Source organism: Cyprinodon tularosa, unplaced genomic scaffold (genome assembly GCF_016077235.1).
Source record: "Cyprinodon tularosa strain WSP-4 unplaced genomic scaffold, ASM1607723v1 ctg54, whole genome shotgun sequence".
Taxonomy (NCBI): domain Eukaryota; kingdom Metazoa; phylum Chordata; class Actinopteri; order Cyprinodontiformes; family Cyprinodontidae; genus Cyprinodon; species Cyprinodon tularosa.
The window spans coordinates 556,925-578,963 of NW_024039274.1; the positions used below are offsets into that span (position 1 = coordinate 556,925).

Consider the following 22,039-nt stretch of genomic DNA (forward strand, 5'->3'; position numbering starts at 1 on the left):
TTTTAATCTTACTTATCAGATAACGCTGATATAATTTAAAATGAAAATAGTTTAAGGTCTGATCACCTTGAGATGGTCCATAAACCTTTTCATGTCATTGATGAATCAAGTTCCTCAGCTCTGTGATCTTCTAAAGCATGCAAACCACTTTGTAGAACCAAGGCGGTGTTTTTTTTGTTTTGTTTTTTAGCTTGCAGCACTAAATTGAGTAACGTGAAAGAGATTTGAAGTATTTTCTATCCATCCATCCATTTTCTTACACGCTTATCCCTGCTGGGGTCACGAGGGGTGCTGGTGCTCATCTCCAGCTGTCTACGGGCGAGAGGCGGGGTACACCCTGGACAGGTCAAGTATTTTCCAATACTGGACATTTTTCCAATACTTTTCAATAAAGTATATTGACAGACGAAAAAAAAAACTTTTTTATTTTAAATGCAATTTTTTAATAGCGCTGAAACAATGAATTGGTTTAATCTTGGTTAACTTATTATTGAAATAATCATCAACTAATTTAGTAATCCATTAATTGTTTACCGGTGTAGAGACAATAAAACATACCTTTAGTTGACAGAGCAACCCACTTTGAGCAGCAATTATACCAACATTGTAAAAAAAATATGTAAACATTTTGCATTTAAAATAAAAAAAAATTTTCATCTGTAAATATGCGCTACCCAGAACTCCTCAAGCTAAAAAGTTTTAGTTTCACCTGGTTTAATTTTGCAAAAAAATCTTCTTTATGGAACCTTTGGCAATCCGATTATTAATTACATACATTTTTTTTTTTACAGTTTTGATATAATTATCGCTCTAAGTTGGTCGCTCTGTCAGTTTAAAGGTTTGTTTTAGAGTCTCTATACTCAAATTAACGATTATTCAATTACTAAATTAATTGATAATTTCAATTAATCGATTAATCACAATTAATCCGATTAATTGTTTCAGTTCTAATCAACAAACACAGATTTTTTAGGCTGATACTGATTATTTTCACATCAGTCTAATGGATTCCTGATATGTGCTGCCAATATGTTTGGGCATTCAGTTTTATATAAAATACATACCTGATCTCAAGGAGTTGCTGCTGAATGCAGTGGTTCCTCATTTTTTTCTTGTTACAAGTTTTTTCTCCCACTCAATCTCAAACCCTGCTATAACTTTTTGAAAAGTTAAAAAAGAAAGGTCAAGATCATAACACTCACTTTAAAGTAAGTTTAAACTGCTAAAACTACAAACTTTAAAGTGCAACTGTGACTCAGCACAGTGATTCCCATTTTGGGAAATCGGCCAATATATGTGAGAGAAAATAAATCGTAATATCAGCCAGAAATATCGACTGGCTGGTGTATCGATCGATCTGTAGTTTAAATGCCATTATCTAACAGATGAGACACTGGAAATGTGACAATAAAGTAGTGATGCACCTATCTGATATTTTTATCGGTATCGGTCCAGATATAAGGAAAAAAAAAACTAGATCGGTATCGGTGACAACTGACTCGATATAGGGGCCGATCTATTAATTCCAACTCTATGCTATGCTCAGCCATAATGCGGCAGCGCAACAACACAACACTCTCATATTAACTATAACACCACCAACTTAATGAAACACCTCCAGAAATTTCATACCAAGGAACACGCTGAGATTATCAGACTCGGCAAACAAAAAGGAAGCAGCTAACTTTGATGGAAGCAAAGGAAAGAAGTGAAATTTTTCCATGTAACAGTATACAGGCCAAAAAAAATCCCATGATACTTGATTATGATAATGACACTTTTGCTTACATGTTGACCAAGTCAGAGAACTTTTGGTTTACGATTTTGTGCAGTTGTTAAATAAATGAGTCATAACATTTATATTTGGGTTGTTTCCTATTTTTTTTTAAGAAAAGGGAAGTCAAATGATATGCACAGAAGAATGATCCCAGTTTTTTTCACACAATAAAACAATTTTTTAGCTAATAATTCAGTGCCATTTTTGGTACCGGTATCGGATCAGAATCGGTCGACATTAAACTTCAAATATCGGTATTGCATTGGAGGTGAAAAAACTGGGTCAGTGCATCCCTACAATAAACAACCTGGAGATTTCATTATCTCGAGATAGAGAGAAGAAAGATGCAATCTCTTCAAAAGCTCAAACTTTTTTTTCATGGTGATATAATGAAAATGACACTGTGGCAAAACAAACTAATATATAAAGTTGAGATGATTACAAAATCAAACTTTAACTGTAACAATGGTTTTCTTTATCTTGAAATGATAAGATAGTAAACGTTTTTTCAAGGACACCAGCTTTACGTATTAGAAACAAATTACAAGCAACAGAAGGAGATTTATTCTATTAAACAGGACTTTGAAACTTATGATAAAGTCTCTTATTTCTCTCATGTTTGGATTATTTTATAAAAAGGAATGAGGGCATGACATTCGACTAGAGACGGACCGATACATCGGCAGGCCGATAATAGCCTGTTTCTTATATCAGCACCAACTGATACCTGCTTAGCGTATTCAGCGGTTATGCCTTAAGATCAGATGAAGCGCATGCATTAGTCTTCCCTCCATTTTTCATCTATTGATGTTTTGTCTGATTTGTTAGCAAACCATTTTTTTTTTTTTTTGGTTAAACTGGGATTTTTTCCCCACATTTTTTTTTATTATTGTATCATTTCTATCATGAAACAGAAAATGAGAAAAGAATATCCGCCTCAAGAATTTGCCCCTCAAAAAAATAAATGAATAATAATCAGCAGCACATATCAGGGATAGGTTAAACTGATGTCAAAATAATCAGCATCTACCTTGGAAAAACAGAATCAGTGAATTTCTATATTTGAGTTTTAGAGAAACATTCAGATTATATCCCTTCATAGGTGTGTGCCGCTAAACAGTAAAAGAATAGGGAGGTAAAAATTGTTAACCTCTTTAACTCTAAATGAAGAGTAAATCTGCTTCAACTGTTGGGAGTTAATAAACAGTGTAAAAGTTGACAGCCATGAATGTAACTTTTACTCTATATGGTTTCGATTACCCATCAGTCCCTGAGAGGTCTTCTTAATTTTGACACCAATATGGAGTAAAATTAACTTTAAATAAATCTGACACTAGCTATAGAGTAAATATTACACTGATTTGGAATGGCACCAAATGTTATCTGAAACATAGTTATATTCAACTCTGTACGTGTTAAAGTAACACTTGTTTTTTTTTTATTGTGTAGTTAATAACAGAGATCCATTTTTCCGATACCAATACATGGACGGGGCGTATTTGCCGATATCAATACGATACCACTGTTGAATGAATTGACATGCAAGTAAAGGCAGCATAAACATTGCTTAAAAAGACATTTAACAGATATAAAGATTAGCTGCTGTAACCAGTCTTGAAATAAAAAAAAATTAAAGCGACTCGATCTCTTTAACTGTATGGCTGTGTTTAATATCCATAAAATAGAAAAGAACATAAGGCGGCATTCATCGGATTTCAGATCCGATCTAATCTAATTAGTCAATATCCGACCTGATAACTAATCAGATCGGTGCATCTCTAGCTAATAATAGTAATAAAGCTTAGATAACATTAAAAATAAAACCTAAATACTACGAAAAAAAAAAGCACAACACACTTTGGGACTTCAATTTCAAAAGAGTTGAAAATCTTAAGAAAATTGAGAATTTATGTCGGAAAATGTATAGACTGAAATGATGTAGAAAGACTTAAGTCCAATAAAAAAATCAAGGTTAATGAAACATAATTTTTATTCAAAGGAAAGATTTAATTGGGCTGAAGCCAGATGAGCTCCTGAAAAACCAACATGTTATTCCTGGTGCCAAAAAGAGAAGCCAGCAGAGACTCGGTGCGCCCCGGTTTCCAGACAGGTGGAAACACTGCCTGCCGTATGCAGCAGACTATATACCCGAGGGGTGACATTAAAAAGCAATGTGTATGTATGAGAGCGTCGGGAAAGAAGCAAAGGGTAAGATGTGGGCGAGACTAAACTCAAAGAGCGAGAGATAAAGAGAATAATTTCAAGGGGAGATTGAATCCAACAGAGACATGCAGATGGAGGAGGTGCAAACAGGCTTTACATGTTCAGAAAAAAAAAAAATCATGATTTGAGTTTTTAAATCTTTTACAAAAAAAGTATTTACCCCATAGATTTCTCTTCTTTTGTTTTGTAAAAAAGGCAAAATTTCTCCTTTTTACAACAAAACTTTTCGAAAACTTCATCATATTTACGGTAAAGTTGAAATAGAAGCAAAGAGATTGAGAAAGAGAATAAATTAAGGAAAAGGTGCGACAGAAAAAAATAACGGAAGACAGGAGGTGAAGGTGAGGAGGGTGACCAACACCCAGATGATGCTGAGGAGCTCTGCTGCAGCTGCAGATGACAGACAGGGGAGCAGTTGGCTTCTTACTGGGCAAACTGCACTGGTTGTTAGTTTGAGCTTCTAGATGATGAGCAGCGGCAGCCTTCATCAGAGCTGCAACACTTTCGCTTTAAAACAACTTCTGCTTTGTCGGCGCTATGCAGAAAATAACTTGCTTTGTAGAAAAAAAAACACAAAAAAGGAAAAAAGGATCTTCTTCTTTTCCATAGTTGAATCATTTCTAATTAAAATCCCTTGTGGTTCCAGACAGGAGCTGGGCTGAGCTGGACCCTCAGCACAGCCCCCTCAGGAGCTCCTGCCTGTGAGAAAGCAGAACTCATGAGGTTCTACAAGGAACCGGATCTAATGTAGCAGCTACGTTTGTGTTTTGTTTATCTCAGAAGAAATTCTTCGTTATCACTGAATAACACGCAACAAAATCACAAACGCATCTTTATTTGCACTTTATTAAACAATCAACACATAAGTTAAAACAAGAAATATAATAAGTTGGCTTTAAATTTGTTCAGGGTTACAAAAAAACATTCAAGCCAACTAAAATTTGCAGGTTTTAAAGGTGCTTGTTTTCGTTTGTTCTACTTTTGTTAGTCTATGAAAGGCAGAGGACAAAAAGGTCTGTTTGACTGGAAAACTACTACATTCAGCCACTTATTCATTTACATTTATGCTTAAGATGTTTATAAATATCAAACTTATTAATAAAATGTTAGTCTGAGATAAATAATCTGATTAAGCTGAATAATCGATGGCTATGTTTTGATAATCGAATCGTATTTCAGCGTAGGGGGCTGCTAAACTCAAAGGAAATTCTTTGGCCCTCTGACTAACATCTGGAATCCCTCCACAGGAGCTCTGCCCAGCGTGTTTCAATACATGTTGGTTACATCAAAATTACACTGAAAAGAGGTGGATACTCTGACCTTTAATTAGCATAGTTGCAGTGAAAACTGCATTTTTATACACATTTACCCCCTTATTTGCAGATATATGTGAGAAAAGCGCAGTGAAAACCCGAATCCCTCGCCCTTCAGGCTCCTTCATCAACCCTGAGTGCTTGCAGGCAGCTGAAAACCAGCGTTACCGCTGACCAGGCTCAGAGGGATTCCCAAACAGCTGATCTGTCAAGCTGAACTAAACGATGGTCAAAGTGTTTGTTTTTTCTACCCAATAAAACACCTCGTTGCTGCGCCGTCTAACCACAGCTGCAGGTGGATCCGGGCAACGTCTCTGGCTCATTCTGATAGTTCTTATATTAAGGGAAGATATTAATCATCAGCTCCAACATGGAGAAAAAAAAGACATAAAATAATTGTTCTAACATGGAATTAGGGCTGGGCATATGTTTCCCGCCCTCATTATTTTTTTTCACTTAAGTTTCACAATAAAAACTACAAAAACATCTTTCTTAGAAAAATTAGCTTTGATTTTAATCTTCCCCCCCGGCAGGTGACCATGATTTAAAGGGCAATGAAATCCAAGCAGTGAAACGTGCTTGTTAAATAATCCTGTTTCACAGTAATGAAAATATGAAACACTAAATGCTTGCAGTTGGTGGCATCACATAGTGAGCTAGTTTATCAGTTATCTGGAGACAGAAGAAGAGAAAGTGATGAACTGATTTCACTCTGAGCTACAGAAGCCAAAGAAATTGATTGGAAAAAAAAAAAAAAAATTCCAGATTTTCGACAAATTAAATTTCAGGAACACAAAAATGAAATCCCAATCAATTACTCATTCAATGAATCAATCAGTCACATTATTTTGGTAAATTGTCCACATTAAACATGGGAAACAACAACAACAAAACAAAAACAACAATAAACAAACCCCCAATTTACCAAGAAAGAAATAAGCAAAAGCAAACCTTATTCTCATCTACCCTGTTTTTATACCTTACAACCTACCAGGATATCGATGCCTATTTAAATCTACATAAGAGCGTAAGATGTTATCATTTCACATGTTAAAGCTCTTTTAAAGTTCACCAAAAAACCACATAACTTCATCATTCAATTCATTGTAGTTTCAAACCAATAACTGAAACAAATCTAGGCTTTACATCGATAAACTTGATTAATTACTTGATTAATTAAAGCCCTACATGAAATACCAAAAATTTCTCCATCAAATATTGTTTCTTTACATGCAGGTTTGCTATTAATTTAAATTGGGCAATAAAGTTCTTTTTATATATATATTCCAACATTTTGTTAACATACAAAATGTTAATTTGCTAAAAGAATCCTTTCAGATCGATCAAACGTTACTAACAGATGAATCAATTAGTAAATTAATCAATAGGTGCAGCCCTCAAAAACATTTTTTTAATAGATATATTAATGTTATTATTGCTACTGGAACATTTTACTGAAGGTTTTAATAAACTGGGAATTTCTGATGAGTCTAGCCTGGCTTTAAAAAGAGTTTCAAGATAAATAAAAAGTCAGACCAACTTTGGTAAAAGGACTGTAATATAAAATATGAACTAGCAACCACTCAAAGAGACACAACCAGCAAGCTGTGGATTTTACCACCAAGCTGGATCCAGCTCTAATTAATGCAGAAATTATGGTCAGAAACTGCGCTGGAAATCTTCAAAAGGCTCTATCAGCTCTCCATAAAGCGTTCCTCTTTGATAACTTCAGGCCAACTCCACAATGAAAGATTAACAGAATATTACAGAGAATAATTTAATGTGGGACGTTTTACATTTCCAGCCCCCCAAACAGAGCCCCGTTGATAACCATGAGGTTATACCCCAGCCTAACATAACTGCAGTGGTTTGTAGAAAATAAATAAATACCATAATAAGAATGAACACACTGCACCAAACCCCTACAGTGGGCGTTGAACCTTCTGTTTACCAAGGAAGCCTGAATCGATGCTGCACCCAGACGGCAGCAGCTGTGGTCTGACTTAAAACAGACAACTCTACATTCACAGCTTCATGGAGATCTTCACAGGTGAGGCAGTAAGAAGTGCTTCTAACAGCCAAAGAAGTTTCTATCCTGACGGATTGTTGCAAACAGCTTTAATGCGGTCCTTTTTATCTGAGCTGCAAACCCTAAGCTCTGCAGCAGTCAGTACTTTCTGCAAAAGTCCAGATGAACTGTTATTCATACCACAAACAGACTCTTCCTCACCTATAAGCAGCTGACAGGAAACTATTGACAGCGCTGCATGAAAAGGATGTTGGGTCTGTTGTCAAGTGAGGAGGAAGGTTTCCTCCTCACTTGACAACAGTGAGTTATGGTAGGAATAAAAAAGGGAAAACTTAGGGATGGGCTTATTTCAGAGAAAAACTTTTAAAGTATAAGCAAAGTAATAATAATGCCACATTTCTATAACTCTGATGAGCTTAATATGTTATTGAAACTGTCACTTCTTGAGTTTAATGGTGGGAATACAGAAATTGAAGCTTAAATGAACCTTTTTCTCCTTTTGGCTCCTTCTTTAGACCAATTTTAGATAAAGTCTATATCTTAACTACATGTAAAGGATGTATTTAATGGATTGACCTCAAATTTATATCAAGTACAGTTTGCATTTATTTATTAATGTTATTAATTCGACATAATGACCTAATGTATGTATTTATTTTTCCACTGACATGTATGTAGAGGAATAAATGATGGTTTATTTGCTAATGGCAATGTTGGCAGTCCATAGACACACTTTCAGCTGCAAACATGCAGCCAGCAGGAACAACTTTCCGTTTCAAGTTCGTGGAGGAAAGTATGCAGCGTGTGTTGCCCTGATATGAAACACTTAAAAAACCCAAAACAACCCATCTGTTATAACATGCTCATGTATAAGGAATAAAAACCGGATATAGAGTTATATTTGGGGCTATTTTAGCTCCATATCACCTGAGCCTATTATCGGACACATGTTGTTCATCTCTGACAGTTTATAGACATTTTGTAAATATAGTTTATTAATATTTAGTCATTTAGCAGTTACTTTTTTAAAATTGACAGGATTATAAAGTGAAACTGTGATTTAAAAGGAAGTTACAGATACGAAAACAGTTACTTATGTTTAGCATAAAGGTCGACTAATATCCCAGCAATATCAAACAATAATACTTTTTTTTTAATAAATGAACATTTTAAGTTGATTTTTTTGGTGTAAACATGAAAAGGCTACGTGTCATATTCCAAGTCGCATATGTTTCCAGTGTCCGATAATGGGTGTCGGGTGTTTATCTCACCTTGTAGGTCGAACATTTCCGTCCGGTTCTCCCCGGGGTTCGTCGGCCTCTCCTGCCGACCAGTTCTCGTCGTCCTCCACGATAACGTCCGCTCCAGACACCTGGCTGCCCGGGTTCTCCAAGCCGCGCACCTCCGCGGCTTCCTGTAGCCCCGAGGTCGCCGTCGACCCTCGGCTTTCGGAGCGCGGCTCCAGACCGATGGCGGAGCCCTGAGTCTGGGTAAACCCGGGAACGATGAGTGCCTCCAGCAGCAGCAGGAGCACCAGGGAAATGCTCACGCTTCCAAAGTGAAGCCCTCTTTCCATTTGTAAGACTGGCACATTAGTAAAGTAGGAGATTTACATGCCACTAAGCAGGTAAATCGGAACATTAAAATAAACAAAGTGTAAAAAAACAAACTGAAACTATATTAATATATATATAAATCGCTGTCTGGAAATATGCTCCACTTGGATGTGCTCTTTAAGTAAACATAAACAGCCTCTGGGACACCATGTTATTCGCTTTATACTAGCCCGGACTTGCCTTAGTTACCTTAAATCCCGCCTCGTTTCTAAACTAGGATTGGATAATGAAATTCGCTTTAATCTTCTCATTTATTTCATCATTCTCTCATTGCACACGTTTCTGACAGTCACGCATCCTCGCACACTAAGCAGAATCTGATTGGAGCAGCGATATGTCAATCAAAGAGGCAGGCTCGTTGCGTACCAGCCCCCCAAACAGTGGCCGCTATTGGCTGGCTTCGCTGTCTGTCACGTAGACGTTGAGCTGACGCAAGGGTCGGTCAGCTGTTTGCTGTTCTGTCGAATAGTGATGCCGAGATGCTATTGGTTGATTCAGACGTAAAGCCTGCGCTGGATTGGTTAACTCAGAAGTCAATCATACCGGTTGTCAAGACTGGTCAACATGTATTCTTCAACGTGGCTTCAAGCTAAAGCGGTACAGTTCCTGTTCCTGGTCACGAGTTCTTTCTCACTGTACATCATCAGAGCGCAGTAAAATAAAACCTGCACTTCTCCACCGTCCCTTAATCAATGTCTCAGGAATGCTCTCAGCTCTTCGAGTGACTTTGTGAAGTTACTGTATATCTAAAATTGTGCTGTAATAAACTGACTACTTAACAAGAGTTCATATTTTTCTAGCGCCCCCTCCTGTTCACAGCGGGGTATTTATTCTAAAGCTGCTAGCCAGACTTTATTGGTCATGCATTGATTTTTAAAATCCCATTTGATGTAAATAATAATCCAGACAAATCTCATTTTCTTAAGTCAAAAAACAAAACAAAAAACTTTTCCGAAATTGATTTTAATAACCGGATTCATGTAATCTGGAAGGTTTTATTAACCCAAAGATGTAGAAAGTATTACATAATTATTTAGGCTGATACAAAAACAAATGTTAAAAAAAGGCAATAAATGCCTCAGCAATTTAAATGGTTTTATCATTGTTTATTTCAAACCCAGGAAAAAAAGAAAAAATAATCAGCAAATCTGCATAAAAGAAAAAAAAAACACCCCTGGAACACAATTTTTTCTTTTTTACAACTTTTATTTTCTTCAGTATTGGAGCACATGCTATGTTCTGCAATATGCAACTCTAATAAAACAAACATGAGTAATAATTTGGTCCTTTATGGGTTCAATACTGTAACTACATAAAAAAATAACAGACCTATTCACAGTAAAATGGCTAGAAAGGAAAATATGCTGGTGCAAAGACAGTCATGCACAGTGTGACCCATTCTGTTTTTAGAAGATGCCTTTTCAGTTCAGAAAGTTTATTTTTATTATTATAACAAAGGTGCAACTTTCAATAGAGTAAATATGGTGGCGTGTTATCATTAGCCACTGCCATCACTGGGCTTTGTTTTAGAAATGAGCTTATGGCACAAGATTTCCTGCATCCAGACACCTTCTGTTTGCAGAAAATTGTGTGTGTATATATATATATATATAATTTATATATGACAGGCACAAAAATGCACATATTCCATTACAGAATGATATTCTGGTTAGAGGTTTGCATGCATCCTGCAGTCTACTAGAAGAATTTGTAAAAACGAGGAACAAACAATCACCCTTTAAATTCTTGCACATTGACAAACTTAAATGTTATGCTCAGATTTATATTCTGATCTAACCAGTGTTCGATGAAAAATCATCACTATCCTGAAGTTTTTATTTAGTTGCATTAGTTCAAGATCTTAGACTCTTCTTAAAATCTGAACAGCAGTTCTTTTTTGTACTTATAATTAGTGTTACACACTAATTAAACATGCATTTATGGGTTTCTGATTTAATATTTCAAAAGGCACATCTTTATTTATTCTGTAAATTTCTGCAGCTATTCTGTCAATAACTACATCTGATCTGCAGGTGTAGGATTTTCCTCATCAGGCACTTAGAAAATAAAAAGATCAGAGGCACCACCCATCTGAATGTACCAAGTTTGGAAACTTCTTTTGCAAGGAAAGCAGTCTGCCTTTAGCCTTTTCCAGAGTCAGGGGTTGGGTTGTGATCCTGGCACTTGTGGCTGAAATTTTATCAGTGAAAGGAGGATCGAGCGAGGGGACTCATCAGTTGACGGGAGCCTTCCGAACTTTCACGCTGCCATCTTCCATCCCAAAGTACGCTTGCTGAGCCATGTTGACAAAGAGCCCCGTCTCCACCACACCTATATACACACACAGAGCATCTTATGCCTTCAAAAACATATTTTACATTTATTCTGTGTGTGAAGCATTTCTTTTTTTCTTTCAGAATGGTGATTCACAAATTCGTGAAGCTATCTCCTCACCAGGAATCATCTTGATTGCAGTGTTGACCTCCTTCCAGTTATGGGTATGCTCAAACTTCCAGTCCAAAATAAAGTTGCTGTTATCAGTGACGACAGGACCCTACAGCCACAAAGACACCACTCTGTTGGTTCTGGAGGCTTTCAGTAGGAGGGGTGAGGTTACAAATGAGGTAACTAGACATCTAGGTAAAGGAAACAGTTCAGTCTGCTGCAGTTTATAAAGAGAATCTACTCTTAAGAGTCGTTACGTGGAACTAAATTGCCTTCCTGAGGTCGCTGGGTGTGTCAGCGCTCAGCCACAGCGGTGCCACAAGAAGCACAGCTGTCCCAGAACAGAGCAGCTGAAACGCCACGATTTAAATGTTCAAATATTCAAAGGTAAAGTAGGGCTGAACCTACCATTGCTTTAATAATCAATTGATTTCTTTTTATGATTAATAGTCAAACAGCAAAAGTTTAATTAAAGAGGATTTCTAACTCATTTAAATCAAGTGAAGCTAACAAAAAACACCTGAGTAGTTCTGGATAGATTATACTAATTTACAGTGTTTAGAACATTAGTAAATTACTGCTCTGAATAAGTCGCTCCTTCAGCTAATAGTATGTGTCAGAGTCTGTATACTCTAACATTTAACCAAGTACTAAATTAGTTGACAGTTATTTTAATAATCAATAAATCCAATTAAATGTTTCAGCCCTAAAGCAAACCCTTCGGTTTATAAGCAGGACAACATTTAGATCCACATGATCCAACAAAAAAAAAAACAGAAATATTACAAACAGAAAAACCAACAAGTTGATTTAAAACAGAAGGAACAGAAACAGCTGCCTGAGTTTCCTGTTTGCTTCCCAAATCAGTTTCTATGGTTCCATGGACATTTGGAGAAAATCAGTCTCCTGGTTATGTTGAACTATTTTTGTTATTCTATCAAATCATAAAAAAGGTACAGGAGCTGGCTTCTGCACCAACATTGCAGAAAAGTTTTGTTTTAAGTAAAAGCATTTTATCACCATCCCCAGACGTAAGCGCTGCGCTCGTTTCCTGATATAAAGTTATTGCATAACATCACATCATTCCTGTGCTGGTGTTGAATATAACAGTGGGCATGTTTACCTTATTTAGTGGCTGGAATGATTGTTTAATATTTAGTAAATCACCAGCCTCCCAGACCCTTTGCTGTGGACCTGCTGTTACCCCTGGCAACCCCATAGCATTTCTTGTCAAGGTCTTGCTGTCGGCATTTTACAATAGAAACACAGGTGAAACTTAACATCACGGACTAATGCTAAATTGTTCTCTATTACCAGCTTTTTAATCATGTTGGTTCATCCAGACGCAGCTCTAATCGTTCGGATTTGGTGGGACTTCCTTGTAAATCTAGCCGAGCAGTAAGCAGTGATACTGGGCAGTAGGCAGTGACAGACCAGGCTCTGTGCTGGCTCTAAGCGATCACGATTAACAATCCCTCTATGACTTAATTAAAACGGCTTCTTTTTTTTTTTTTAAACCTCAAGAGAATTGCTTATTTCTACCTTTTTAACATTATTTTCCCCGTTTTTCTATTTTCTCTCTCTTCTGTTTTAAGTGAAAAAAGCCTCACCTCCATTCTGTCCCTGATTGGCTGCCGTGCCGCGATTTCATAGAAAAGTTTAGCTCGTTTCATCTTCAGCGATCACCGCTCCGCTCTCTCTGCGGTGCTGCTGTTTGACAACACCTCAGCTCTATCAAGTAGCGCGAGGTGAGGACGGAGTCGTGAACGCTCTCATTGTGTAGGATTCACTGCTGGCTGCTTCACAGCCCTTCCCCGTGCGGTTTGTAAAAAGACACCATAACGAAGTAATGTATTGTTTTTACACTCAGTTGGCTGTGCCCTATGCTAAATGAATAGATGCTAAGAAGGAACATGCTTCCTCTTCCTAGCTCCTTCTTGCAAGCAGTATTCAGACTGCACTTATTATGGTGACCATGGTGACTAACATCATCATGGTGACCATGCTGCAGTCTTTTCTGATTTGAGGTTTTCCGATCGAGCCTTGGGCTATGCTTTAATAAGTGAGAGTTCCTCACTTGCTCCCCTCACTAGCTTCGACTTGTTTACCAATCATGTACAACTTTGTAACTCCTGCCTCAGGTTGTTATAGTAAATGTACACAGAATGGATCCATTTACTAAGAAATTGACCAAAATATATAAGTAAGACGCTGTGATATTTCTGAAAAACCCTGTATGCAACCAAAGTAAGCTACTAGCTACGTTTATATGTCCAAAACTTCTCAGATCCGATCAGAAACTTGGTTGGTTGGAAGTTAAAAATCCCTTTTTAAATGGACTCTAGATAAAATTATCCGATTATGATGTGTGTACACGTACCATGTACAAGTGTGTTTCATCCCTTTGTTTTTTCATGGTAATTTTAGTGAAGCGTTGCCTCATGCTGAAGCTCCTTTGCTACAGGGTAGGATCATCCGTTCATTACATTTAGAGCCATATATCTTTCCGAAATATATTTCTGATCAGACCGAATCAGATTCAAATCTTCAGTCTGACATGTTTATATTAAAACATTTTGATCGGGTCTTTAATCAGATTATTTGTGTCCATGTAAAGGTAGCAACTGACGTACGAGTTTGAGAAGTCGTATAATGCCACTTTGTATTTTATATTTTCTATCGACACACAGAATGCAGTACACGAGTAAGGGGGGGGGTTTAGTTTCATTAATAAAGACATCCCTAGAAATCTGGAAAGAAAAAACAAAAAGAACAGACGACTTCAATCTAGAAATCAGCTATAAAGTCAAAGATGGTTCGTACTCACTGCTTTACTGACTGCCATTCTTAAACTAACTTCCCCTCCAAAGTGTTTGGCTATCGTCCTGGAGACGGGGACATACGCCATGGGAATGACCTCGATGGGAACGCCTTTCTTCCACTGCTGACCGAGAGCATCAGAGTCCTTTCTGAGAGACAAACAATCTTTTCTGTAAGTCAAAGTAATTTCTTTATAAAACTAGCAAATTCAAACTCCTGTTGACAGCTAATGCAGACCTGTAGTCAGCGATGACCACGAAAAATTTAGAGCAGCCGGCGACAATCTTCTCCTGGGTAAGACAGCCGCTACAGAACAGAGAGAACGAGTCAGGATCACCAGCTGGCTTAAACCGATCCGCCTGCGTTAAAACCTACTCACCCACCACCTTTTATCAGCGTCAGCTCTGAGTCTACTTCATCTGCGCCGTCAATCGCCACGTCCAGCTGAGCGGTGTGGACATAAAGCACAGATCAGGCGTACGCACAGAAGCAACCAGCTGTTATTTCTATGGAATAATTAAGAGCAGACAGGGTCTGTAGCTGCGACCCGTTCCCCGAACACACTCATCATACCTCAGGGTGTCTCTCCAGATCTGACAGCATGAGGCCATGCTTCAAAATCAGCTGTCGGGCCTGCGAGAGGAGAGTGCAGAGATGGAGAAATGGGCGGAACACCAGAGAAAATACATGCAGTTACAGGTGAAAAAGATGCCGTTAATTGAAACAAGAAAGGACATTTTCTCACTCTTAAAATCATTACAGGAAGCAGAAGAAAACGAGTAGAGATGCTAATGAGGTTCCATTTAGCAGAGGGATACAGCTGGTTTATATGTTGGAGTTAAAATGTTATTGAACCATGATGGACAGTAAAACAGGCTCAGATGCTGAAACAAGTTCTGACCTGGATAACTGGTGCCTATAGAACCTAAAACAGGTTCCCGTCTGCTCATGTTCCACCATGATGCTTTTAACAGACCATCTGGGCCAGTTTACCTCAGAGTTCTGCTTTCTGCCAAACATTCACTTAAGCTAATCGATTAATCAGCCCATCGTTTGTTTCTAAGTAAAAGCAAAATTATTTCAGGTGAAACGAAGAGACCTTTAGGAGTTCTGGTTAGAGTTTATTAATGAACAAAATTTCACCTTAGTCGCAATTTTCTTTTCTTTTTCTTTTTTTAATTTTTGGCATAATTATGTCTTTGAAAGGGTCGTTATTTCAGCCAATGGTGTGATTTAGTCTCTTCACTCCAGTTACTGATTAATTGATTACTCAATTAGATAATTCAATAATCAATCTGAATTGTTTTGAGCCTTTCTTCACGAACCAAAGCAAATCAATGGATTCATGTGTTCCAGTCACTGATGGCCACCGATGACTTAACGCCTGAGCGTTCCAACTACTTCTAAAAACGTCTGAAAGAACAGTTAACTCTCAGTAACCAAACCGGTTCCAGTCTGACAGCATGATGGGATGCCATCTTAGCTATGAAGCCGATTGGGAAATGTCTTCACTGCTTAACATTGGAACTCAGCCACAGAGTGGTAGAACAGGGTCATAACCCAGAGGGGGGGGGGGGGGGGGGGGGGGGGGGGGGGGGGTCAGTGGATGATGAGGCTCAGAGTCAACAGGTGAAAGAAACCTGTTGAATAAACAGCTGACTTTTAAACTTTAGTGGACATTAAGACCATCTCTAGATCAGTTCATAGAGCTTCATGGACTGTTTCTTTCTATCACAGAGACCACTACAAGGCGTCTGATTGGTGGAAACTGAACCTTAGAGCCTCTGCCTGTTCACAGGAGTCAATCTGCCCCTCTGTCTGACATCTAAGAGAAGTCAGTGTTTGTAAGCTAGCATAGAAACAAAACCAACATGACTGATGGATCATGTCTAAGGTTTGATGCAGAGGCAGTAAGCCGTTCGTCAGGCTCCTCCCCCTTAGCTCCAGAGAAATGAACTCCTCATGCTTTATAACACAGCCTCTGAGGAGAGGTCCATGGAGACGTATAGTGACCCTGACGGACCTGCATTTGCAACATGGGTGCACTACCCAAACCCACCACTAGGATGCATTAATTCACTACAAATCAGGGCTGTCAGTCTACACTAGCTACCTATAATAAGCTCTCATCTGTGTTCAAAATTAAAACCAAGTCTCACCTGTTAGGATTTTATCGTTCTGTTGCACTGACCGCTGCAATGAGCATTTAGAAAAGCAGATTTTGCCCAATAATAGTTTTTGTCAAACTAGCACATCAGATGAGTGGAAATATCTCTCCTCTAAAAAAATAAAAGCAACATTTTGTTATATAAAAGGCTCATGAGAGATATGAAAAAAGGCCTGATATGGATAATAATCAATTCGATTCAACAGTATGAAGGCAGAAAACCTAACAGATTCAAAATCATGGGCTTAAATCTTTCTCTGTAATTTTGTACATAGATCAACTTTACAGAAACAAGAAATCAGCAACAGGAGTCTGATTGATCTAGCTATAGTTTATCCAGCACTTTAGGTTGAAAGCTAGTTTTTTTTTTTTTTTAACATTGTCCTGTCTGGCGATGTTGCAATGAGAATAATTGTCATGATGCCAAAAAAAGAGCCCAACAGATGCTTTACTTTCATAAGTGGAGCAGTACGGCTATTGCCATAGTGCTCCGATTGATTTATGCATATAAATAGCTTTATTAGAATATGCAGGGAGTTTTACAGATTATATGGACACTGCAATGTAAGTAGAACAGGAAAGGAAAACGAGAAAAGATGAAAGAAAGAGGAGATAAAAGGGAGATAACGATAAAACATCTTCAGGTTGAACGCTAGAGTTAAAGAGAAATAAGGACTCAACCACAAAAGGACAATCACAAAGAAGCAACAGTACTCTGACCTAGTAATAGTGGAGAAAGCAGAGAGACCTGAGTGATTTAACTCACCTGGAAGGAGGTGGGCACACACACGATGTTCAGTTTTTCCTGGCGAACTCTCTCGGCTGTATCAAATAATGCACACAAAAAAAGGAAAAGATATAATTAAAGAGACTAAGAAATAAAAAAGTAACTAAGCTGCTCCTCTTCCCTATTAATCAACCACTCGTTGTAGTAAACAAGAAGGAATGTGCCAAACAGACAGTTTCTAATCTGAAGTAATCATCACTATCAGTTCTATGCAGTCTACTAGGAATGATGATGTTAGAGTCACTTCTACAGTGAAACCAAAGCAGATGGAGCCGTGTGGCTCCTGCCTTCCTGTCAAACTATCATCCAGATACAACTTTAAACGTTAATTCACCCTGATAGACACAATATCAGGCAGTTATTAAAGCCTTAAAGCATTTTACTCACCTAACCTGTCCACAGCGTACACAACGGTTGACCCGCTGCCCACTCCAACCACATGATTGTTCTGGAAACAAGAGAACCAATTTAAATATGCCACATGTTGAACATTTAATGTCGACATGCATGTTAAATTATCTTTGTATTGTATAATTGTACTCATGCTGCCTTATAAAAATGTTCATGCACCTTTATTATTTCTGGATTTTGTCCCAAAAACCAGCCTACAAATAAAATCTGAAGTGTGACACACATTGGTGTTCATCCATCTAAATAAAATACCTCTAAAAGAATAAAATAAAACGGATTTAGAAGTTCCTTAAGGCTTCACATAGCCCGCCTGTAAATAATCTATTCTCAGGGTTAATGTGAAGAACTTTACAGAGCAAACATCTGCATCGTGAACATAGAGGGAATCAAGTTCTATTATTATTACAAGCAAAGAAGACCTTCTGTTAACAGCAATTTGAAAAGAAAAAAAAATCCACATTATGTTGAACTTTAAAAAAAAAAAAATTCAATGCACACATGAAATTATTGTGTAAATGCTTTGTTTTCCAGACTTAGTTTTCCATTTTTTTTCCCAACTTTATCTTTCATCCTTTATCTTTTCAGAAATGTAATGTTTTCACCTTTTTTTTTTTACGTTTCAGTTTTTCCAACTTATTTTTTTTTCTTCAAAAAATAAAATAAAATAAATAATAATAATAATTAACAGATTTTATACTGTCAGTTTTCTTTCAATTTGAGTTTTACAAACCGCTTTTTTCTCCAAATGTGTTTTATGGATCACATCATCTTCACTCCTAGAGGAGGATTTTCTCTGGACTGAGGAGCAAAGACACATTTCTACTGGTCTGAATGGACGTTTGCAACAACACCGTGTGTCAGAGTGAGCGTTTGTATTTGGCTTTAAGTGAAGGGAATGCAACTGAATATTTGAAAAGAATTCAATTAGTTAAACTCAATCTGGAAACAGATGTTTGAAAAAAAAAAAAACTCAATATAAATTCTGCAAAAAAGTTTTTTCATTAAATAAACAAACATATCTTTGAAGTATATAATTAAAAAAAGGAAAGTTAAAAGTTACTCTCATTTTTTTTTTTGCTTGCAACAAAATGGAGCAAATTTCCCTTCAGAGATGAAGACCAATAAACACAGCAGAGATGTCAGGGTAATCTGTGAACATGCTCCTTACACCTCAGATTATTGTTCAGTCCATCACATGGAAAACATGGCTGATGCAGACCAAGACATTTCCATCCTCCTAACCAGTCAGAATTACAACAGTTTGTGGTTGAAGACCAACTTCATTACTGAACATCTTACCACACATCCACTTGTGAAACATGGTGGTGCAAACATGTTTTCAGAGAGCTTCATCCAAAAGGTGTGGATGCTTTTGCAGCAGCAGGAAAAGTTATATTTTTAATTTATAGTTGCATGCTGGACCAAATGCACAACAGCAAGCAATTATGGGTAGAGTAAGGGAATAAGAGTAGCTCTAAATTTACACATTTTTTACTAAAGTAGAATTGGAAAATAATCATCCAAGAAGTTGCTCAAGAGTAAAACAGTTTTTATGCTAAATAGATACTAAAGAACTGAGTGGTTAACAACTCCAAACATCTGGTGGAAAGTTAATTATTTTATCACAGTTATGAGCTAATTATTGTATTTCAAAATATAAAAAGGATTACAATATACAACTAAATAGGAGTAATAAATATGTTTCTGCAAAAGAAACTCTCTCTACATTTTTGTAAACCAATATTTACAGAAAGTAATGCATAAATGTCCCGAAAGGATAAAAAAAAACTTTAGCTTCATTAAATGCTGTTTACTGGATTTTCAACTGAAAGCTTAGGTTACTCAAAATTAGTCATATTCTCACTAGTATATTACTACAGAAAAAGTATGGAAATACTCATAAAAGTAAATTTATTTCAAAAATTCAGCCAAGTTAATGTAGTTACTCCCCAACCTCATTGAAACCATTACTGTTACCAAACTCCTTAAAGCCCGCCCTGCTGTATATTTGACCCAAAAACAGAACCAAGGTAGCAAACTATGAGTTGCTTTACAGGTTAGCTAATGATGAAAAGAGCAGCATGTATGTGTGAATGGGGCTAACTTTGCTAGCATGCTGCTAGATGAGCTAACAGAGATGCTAACATGTTAGCCGGTTAGCTAATGCACTCGCTGCTGCTAACTGTACCTGAACGTTGTTATCCACTGCAGAGTAGGCTGCTAGTTTCTTCGCCTCTTCTGCCATGTTGTCGGCAGCAGACTGACTGGAACTGAACACACGTGGGCGACAACTGCTGAAGGAAGGAGGGAAGGAGGGGAAACCAGAGAGGAGCTTACGGAGATACACCCACCGCTGGGGTGTCATGACCCGCCCAACAGCAAACACAGGCGGATGATTCTCCGCTGTTTCAGGCAGTCACGAGGAATAATAGATAATCTTAAATTACAAGTCACACATGATGGGTTCTGTTCAGTTAGTTTATGATTGTTAGTTGACATGTGCGCAAGCGCGGTGCAACAGCGACACCTTGTGGACATGACATAGAACAGCTTGGCTGTGACACCATCCTGGAGACAAAGCTTCTTTTTTTTCTTCCCTTGTTCTAGTCTCTGTTTTTTTATTGGAGTTCATAGGAGTTGTGGTCTTATCTGTTTATTGTAATGTTCATTATTGACGTATTGTTGAGATTGTCATTGATTTTCTTTATTTTCAATAATAAAAAAAGTCTGTGCTGCTTCTTCTTCTTCTTGTTTAGATTTTTATGGCGGTTGGCAAAAACGTTAGGTGAGCATTACCGCCACCAACTGGTAAGGAGTGAGGACCACATAGCACAAAAAAAAAAAAAACATATGCTGTTATACAATTTAATGTTTCAAAAACTCAAATATAACCTGATGTCCTCTGCTTCCTGATTCCCTTTGCAGTAAATCAACAATGTCAAGTTCCATTTTCATATTATTTATATTATTATTATTATATGAAACTTAGTAATTACTAAGTTTCCTAATTAACTTGTTTCTCTGAATCAAATATATCCTACAAATCAAAGTAACATGTTCAACTGTCTCATCTTGCCCACAGTCACATCTCCCTGTCTGATGTTTCCCTATTAAAAATAATGACCTATTCAATGCCGTGTGCCTCTTTTATAATATTAGGGAGTCAGTTTAAAGATATGGTTTAAATAACTTGAGGTTTATATTGGGAATACACCAACTATAACGAGGGTTTGGGTAAAATGTCAGGATTAGGCATAAATGAATTAAAGTCTTAATATAGATAGAAAAACAAAAGTTTGTGTGCGCTGCATGGTGGTGGTGGGCTAAAACTAAGATAAACAACCACAGAAAACCATTTTGTAAAATGTAAAAAAAATATAACAGAGCATCCATTAGCATAGGTGGTTCTAGGGCATATTTACCAAGGGGGCAGGATGGGGCCAGCATGTTTTCTGGGGCCACAGAAAAGCCAGGAACAAAAAACAGGGCAATAGTTTATCTTTTAGAATATATCAAGAGAGCCGAAGAACCAAAGAGCCACTCGTGTTTCTGCACAGAATGAAGTGAGCATTCCACATCAATGAGTTGAAGTAAAATGTTTTTTTTTTCCAATTGAAATTTTGTATTTTTGGTTTGAAAATGTTACTTTTATATATCTAAAATAAAAATAATCCCTTACCATGGAAAAAAAACAACAATGGATTCCATTCCTCAACAAACTCAGAGGCAGAGGTCATTCTATGTATTGAGGGAACTTTGTTCTTCAAGTATGTGTTAAAATCTATTTAATGTGCAGTTTTGATGAGTTTTGAACCCTGCTGTTTTCTGTAAGCAGCTCCTCAGATCCTCATGGTAAATTGCACTTACCCAAAGGTCAGATCCGGGGTACAAACTGCAATTAGGCTGACATTTTACTTTAAATCTGTGAATTCTTTTAAAGACTGAGTAAAATATGTTGTCTTTTGGTTCTTAACAGTCTTTATTTTTACATGAGGTGAAAAACATTTATTTTATGCTGTAAATGCAATATCTTGGTTAATAGACACATGGGAAATAACATTTATGATGTACAGCACCTCAAAGATTTGTATCTACAGTGGGGCTGGGAATGATTACTAGCTAATTATATGGAGAAACTTCTCTAAGTGGTGTCAGTTTTACTGTAAAAAATATATGAGGTACTGCATTGTTTTATGCTGTTCCTTTGATTTCAAATAAATTCAGAAATAATTTATTGATTTCAGAGGGAAATTAAATTTTTTAAGTTAGCACTTTTTATTTGGGATGAGAGGACAAAAAATGGAAAGCAGTTGTCAGTTTTTAAGCAAGATCATAACCCAGAACAGACATGTTTATTCTCATATGATTAACTGAAAGGAAGAGTGCAGAATAAGGGAGTGGGGCAAAGGATGGTGGGGAAAAAAATGGAGGTTTAAAAGTATATCTGGGAC

At 37.2% G+C, this 22,039-nt stretch overlaps 2 protein-coding genes across 2 annotated transcripts in view; both read right to left on the minus strand.

Moving 5' to 3' along the window:
• eif2ak3 (eukaryotic translation initiation factor 2-alpha kinase 3) overlaps positions 1–9,259 on the minus strand; it is a 47,010-nt gene extending 37,751 nt beyond the window's left edge. The window contains exon 1 of the mRNA XM_038304652.1: positions 8,614–9,259. Coding sequence (XP_038160580.1) covers positions 8,614–8,918 — 305 coding nt within the window. The 5' untranslated portion in view covers positions 8,919–9,259. The remainder of the gene's footprint in view (positions 1–8,613) is intronic.
• An 882-nt stretch (positions 9,260–10,141) lies between these two features.
• On the minus strand, positions 10,142–20,072 carry rpia (ribose 5-phosphate isomerase A (ribose 5-phosphate epimerase)). The gene is made up of 9 exons (XM_038304664.1): positions 19,777–20,072; positions 17,565–17,625; positions 17,157–17,212; positions 14,797–14,856; positions 14,603–14,667; positions 14,461–14,529; positions 14,231–14,372; positions 11,413–11,512; positions 10,142–11,289 (listed from the first exon to the last, which is right to left on the minus strand). Exons 1-9 carry the CDS (start codon positions 19,951–19,953, stop codon positions 11,192–11,194), a joined length of 828 nt encoding a protein of 275 aa, XP_038160592.1. The 5' UTR covers positions 19,954–20,072; the 3' UTR covers positions 10,142–11,191.
• Between the last annotated feature and the right edge of the window lie 1,967 nt (positions 20,073–22,039).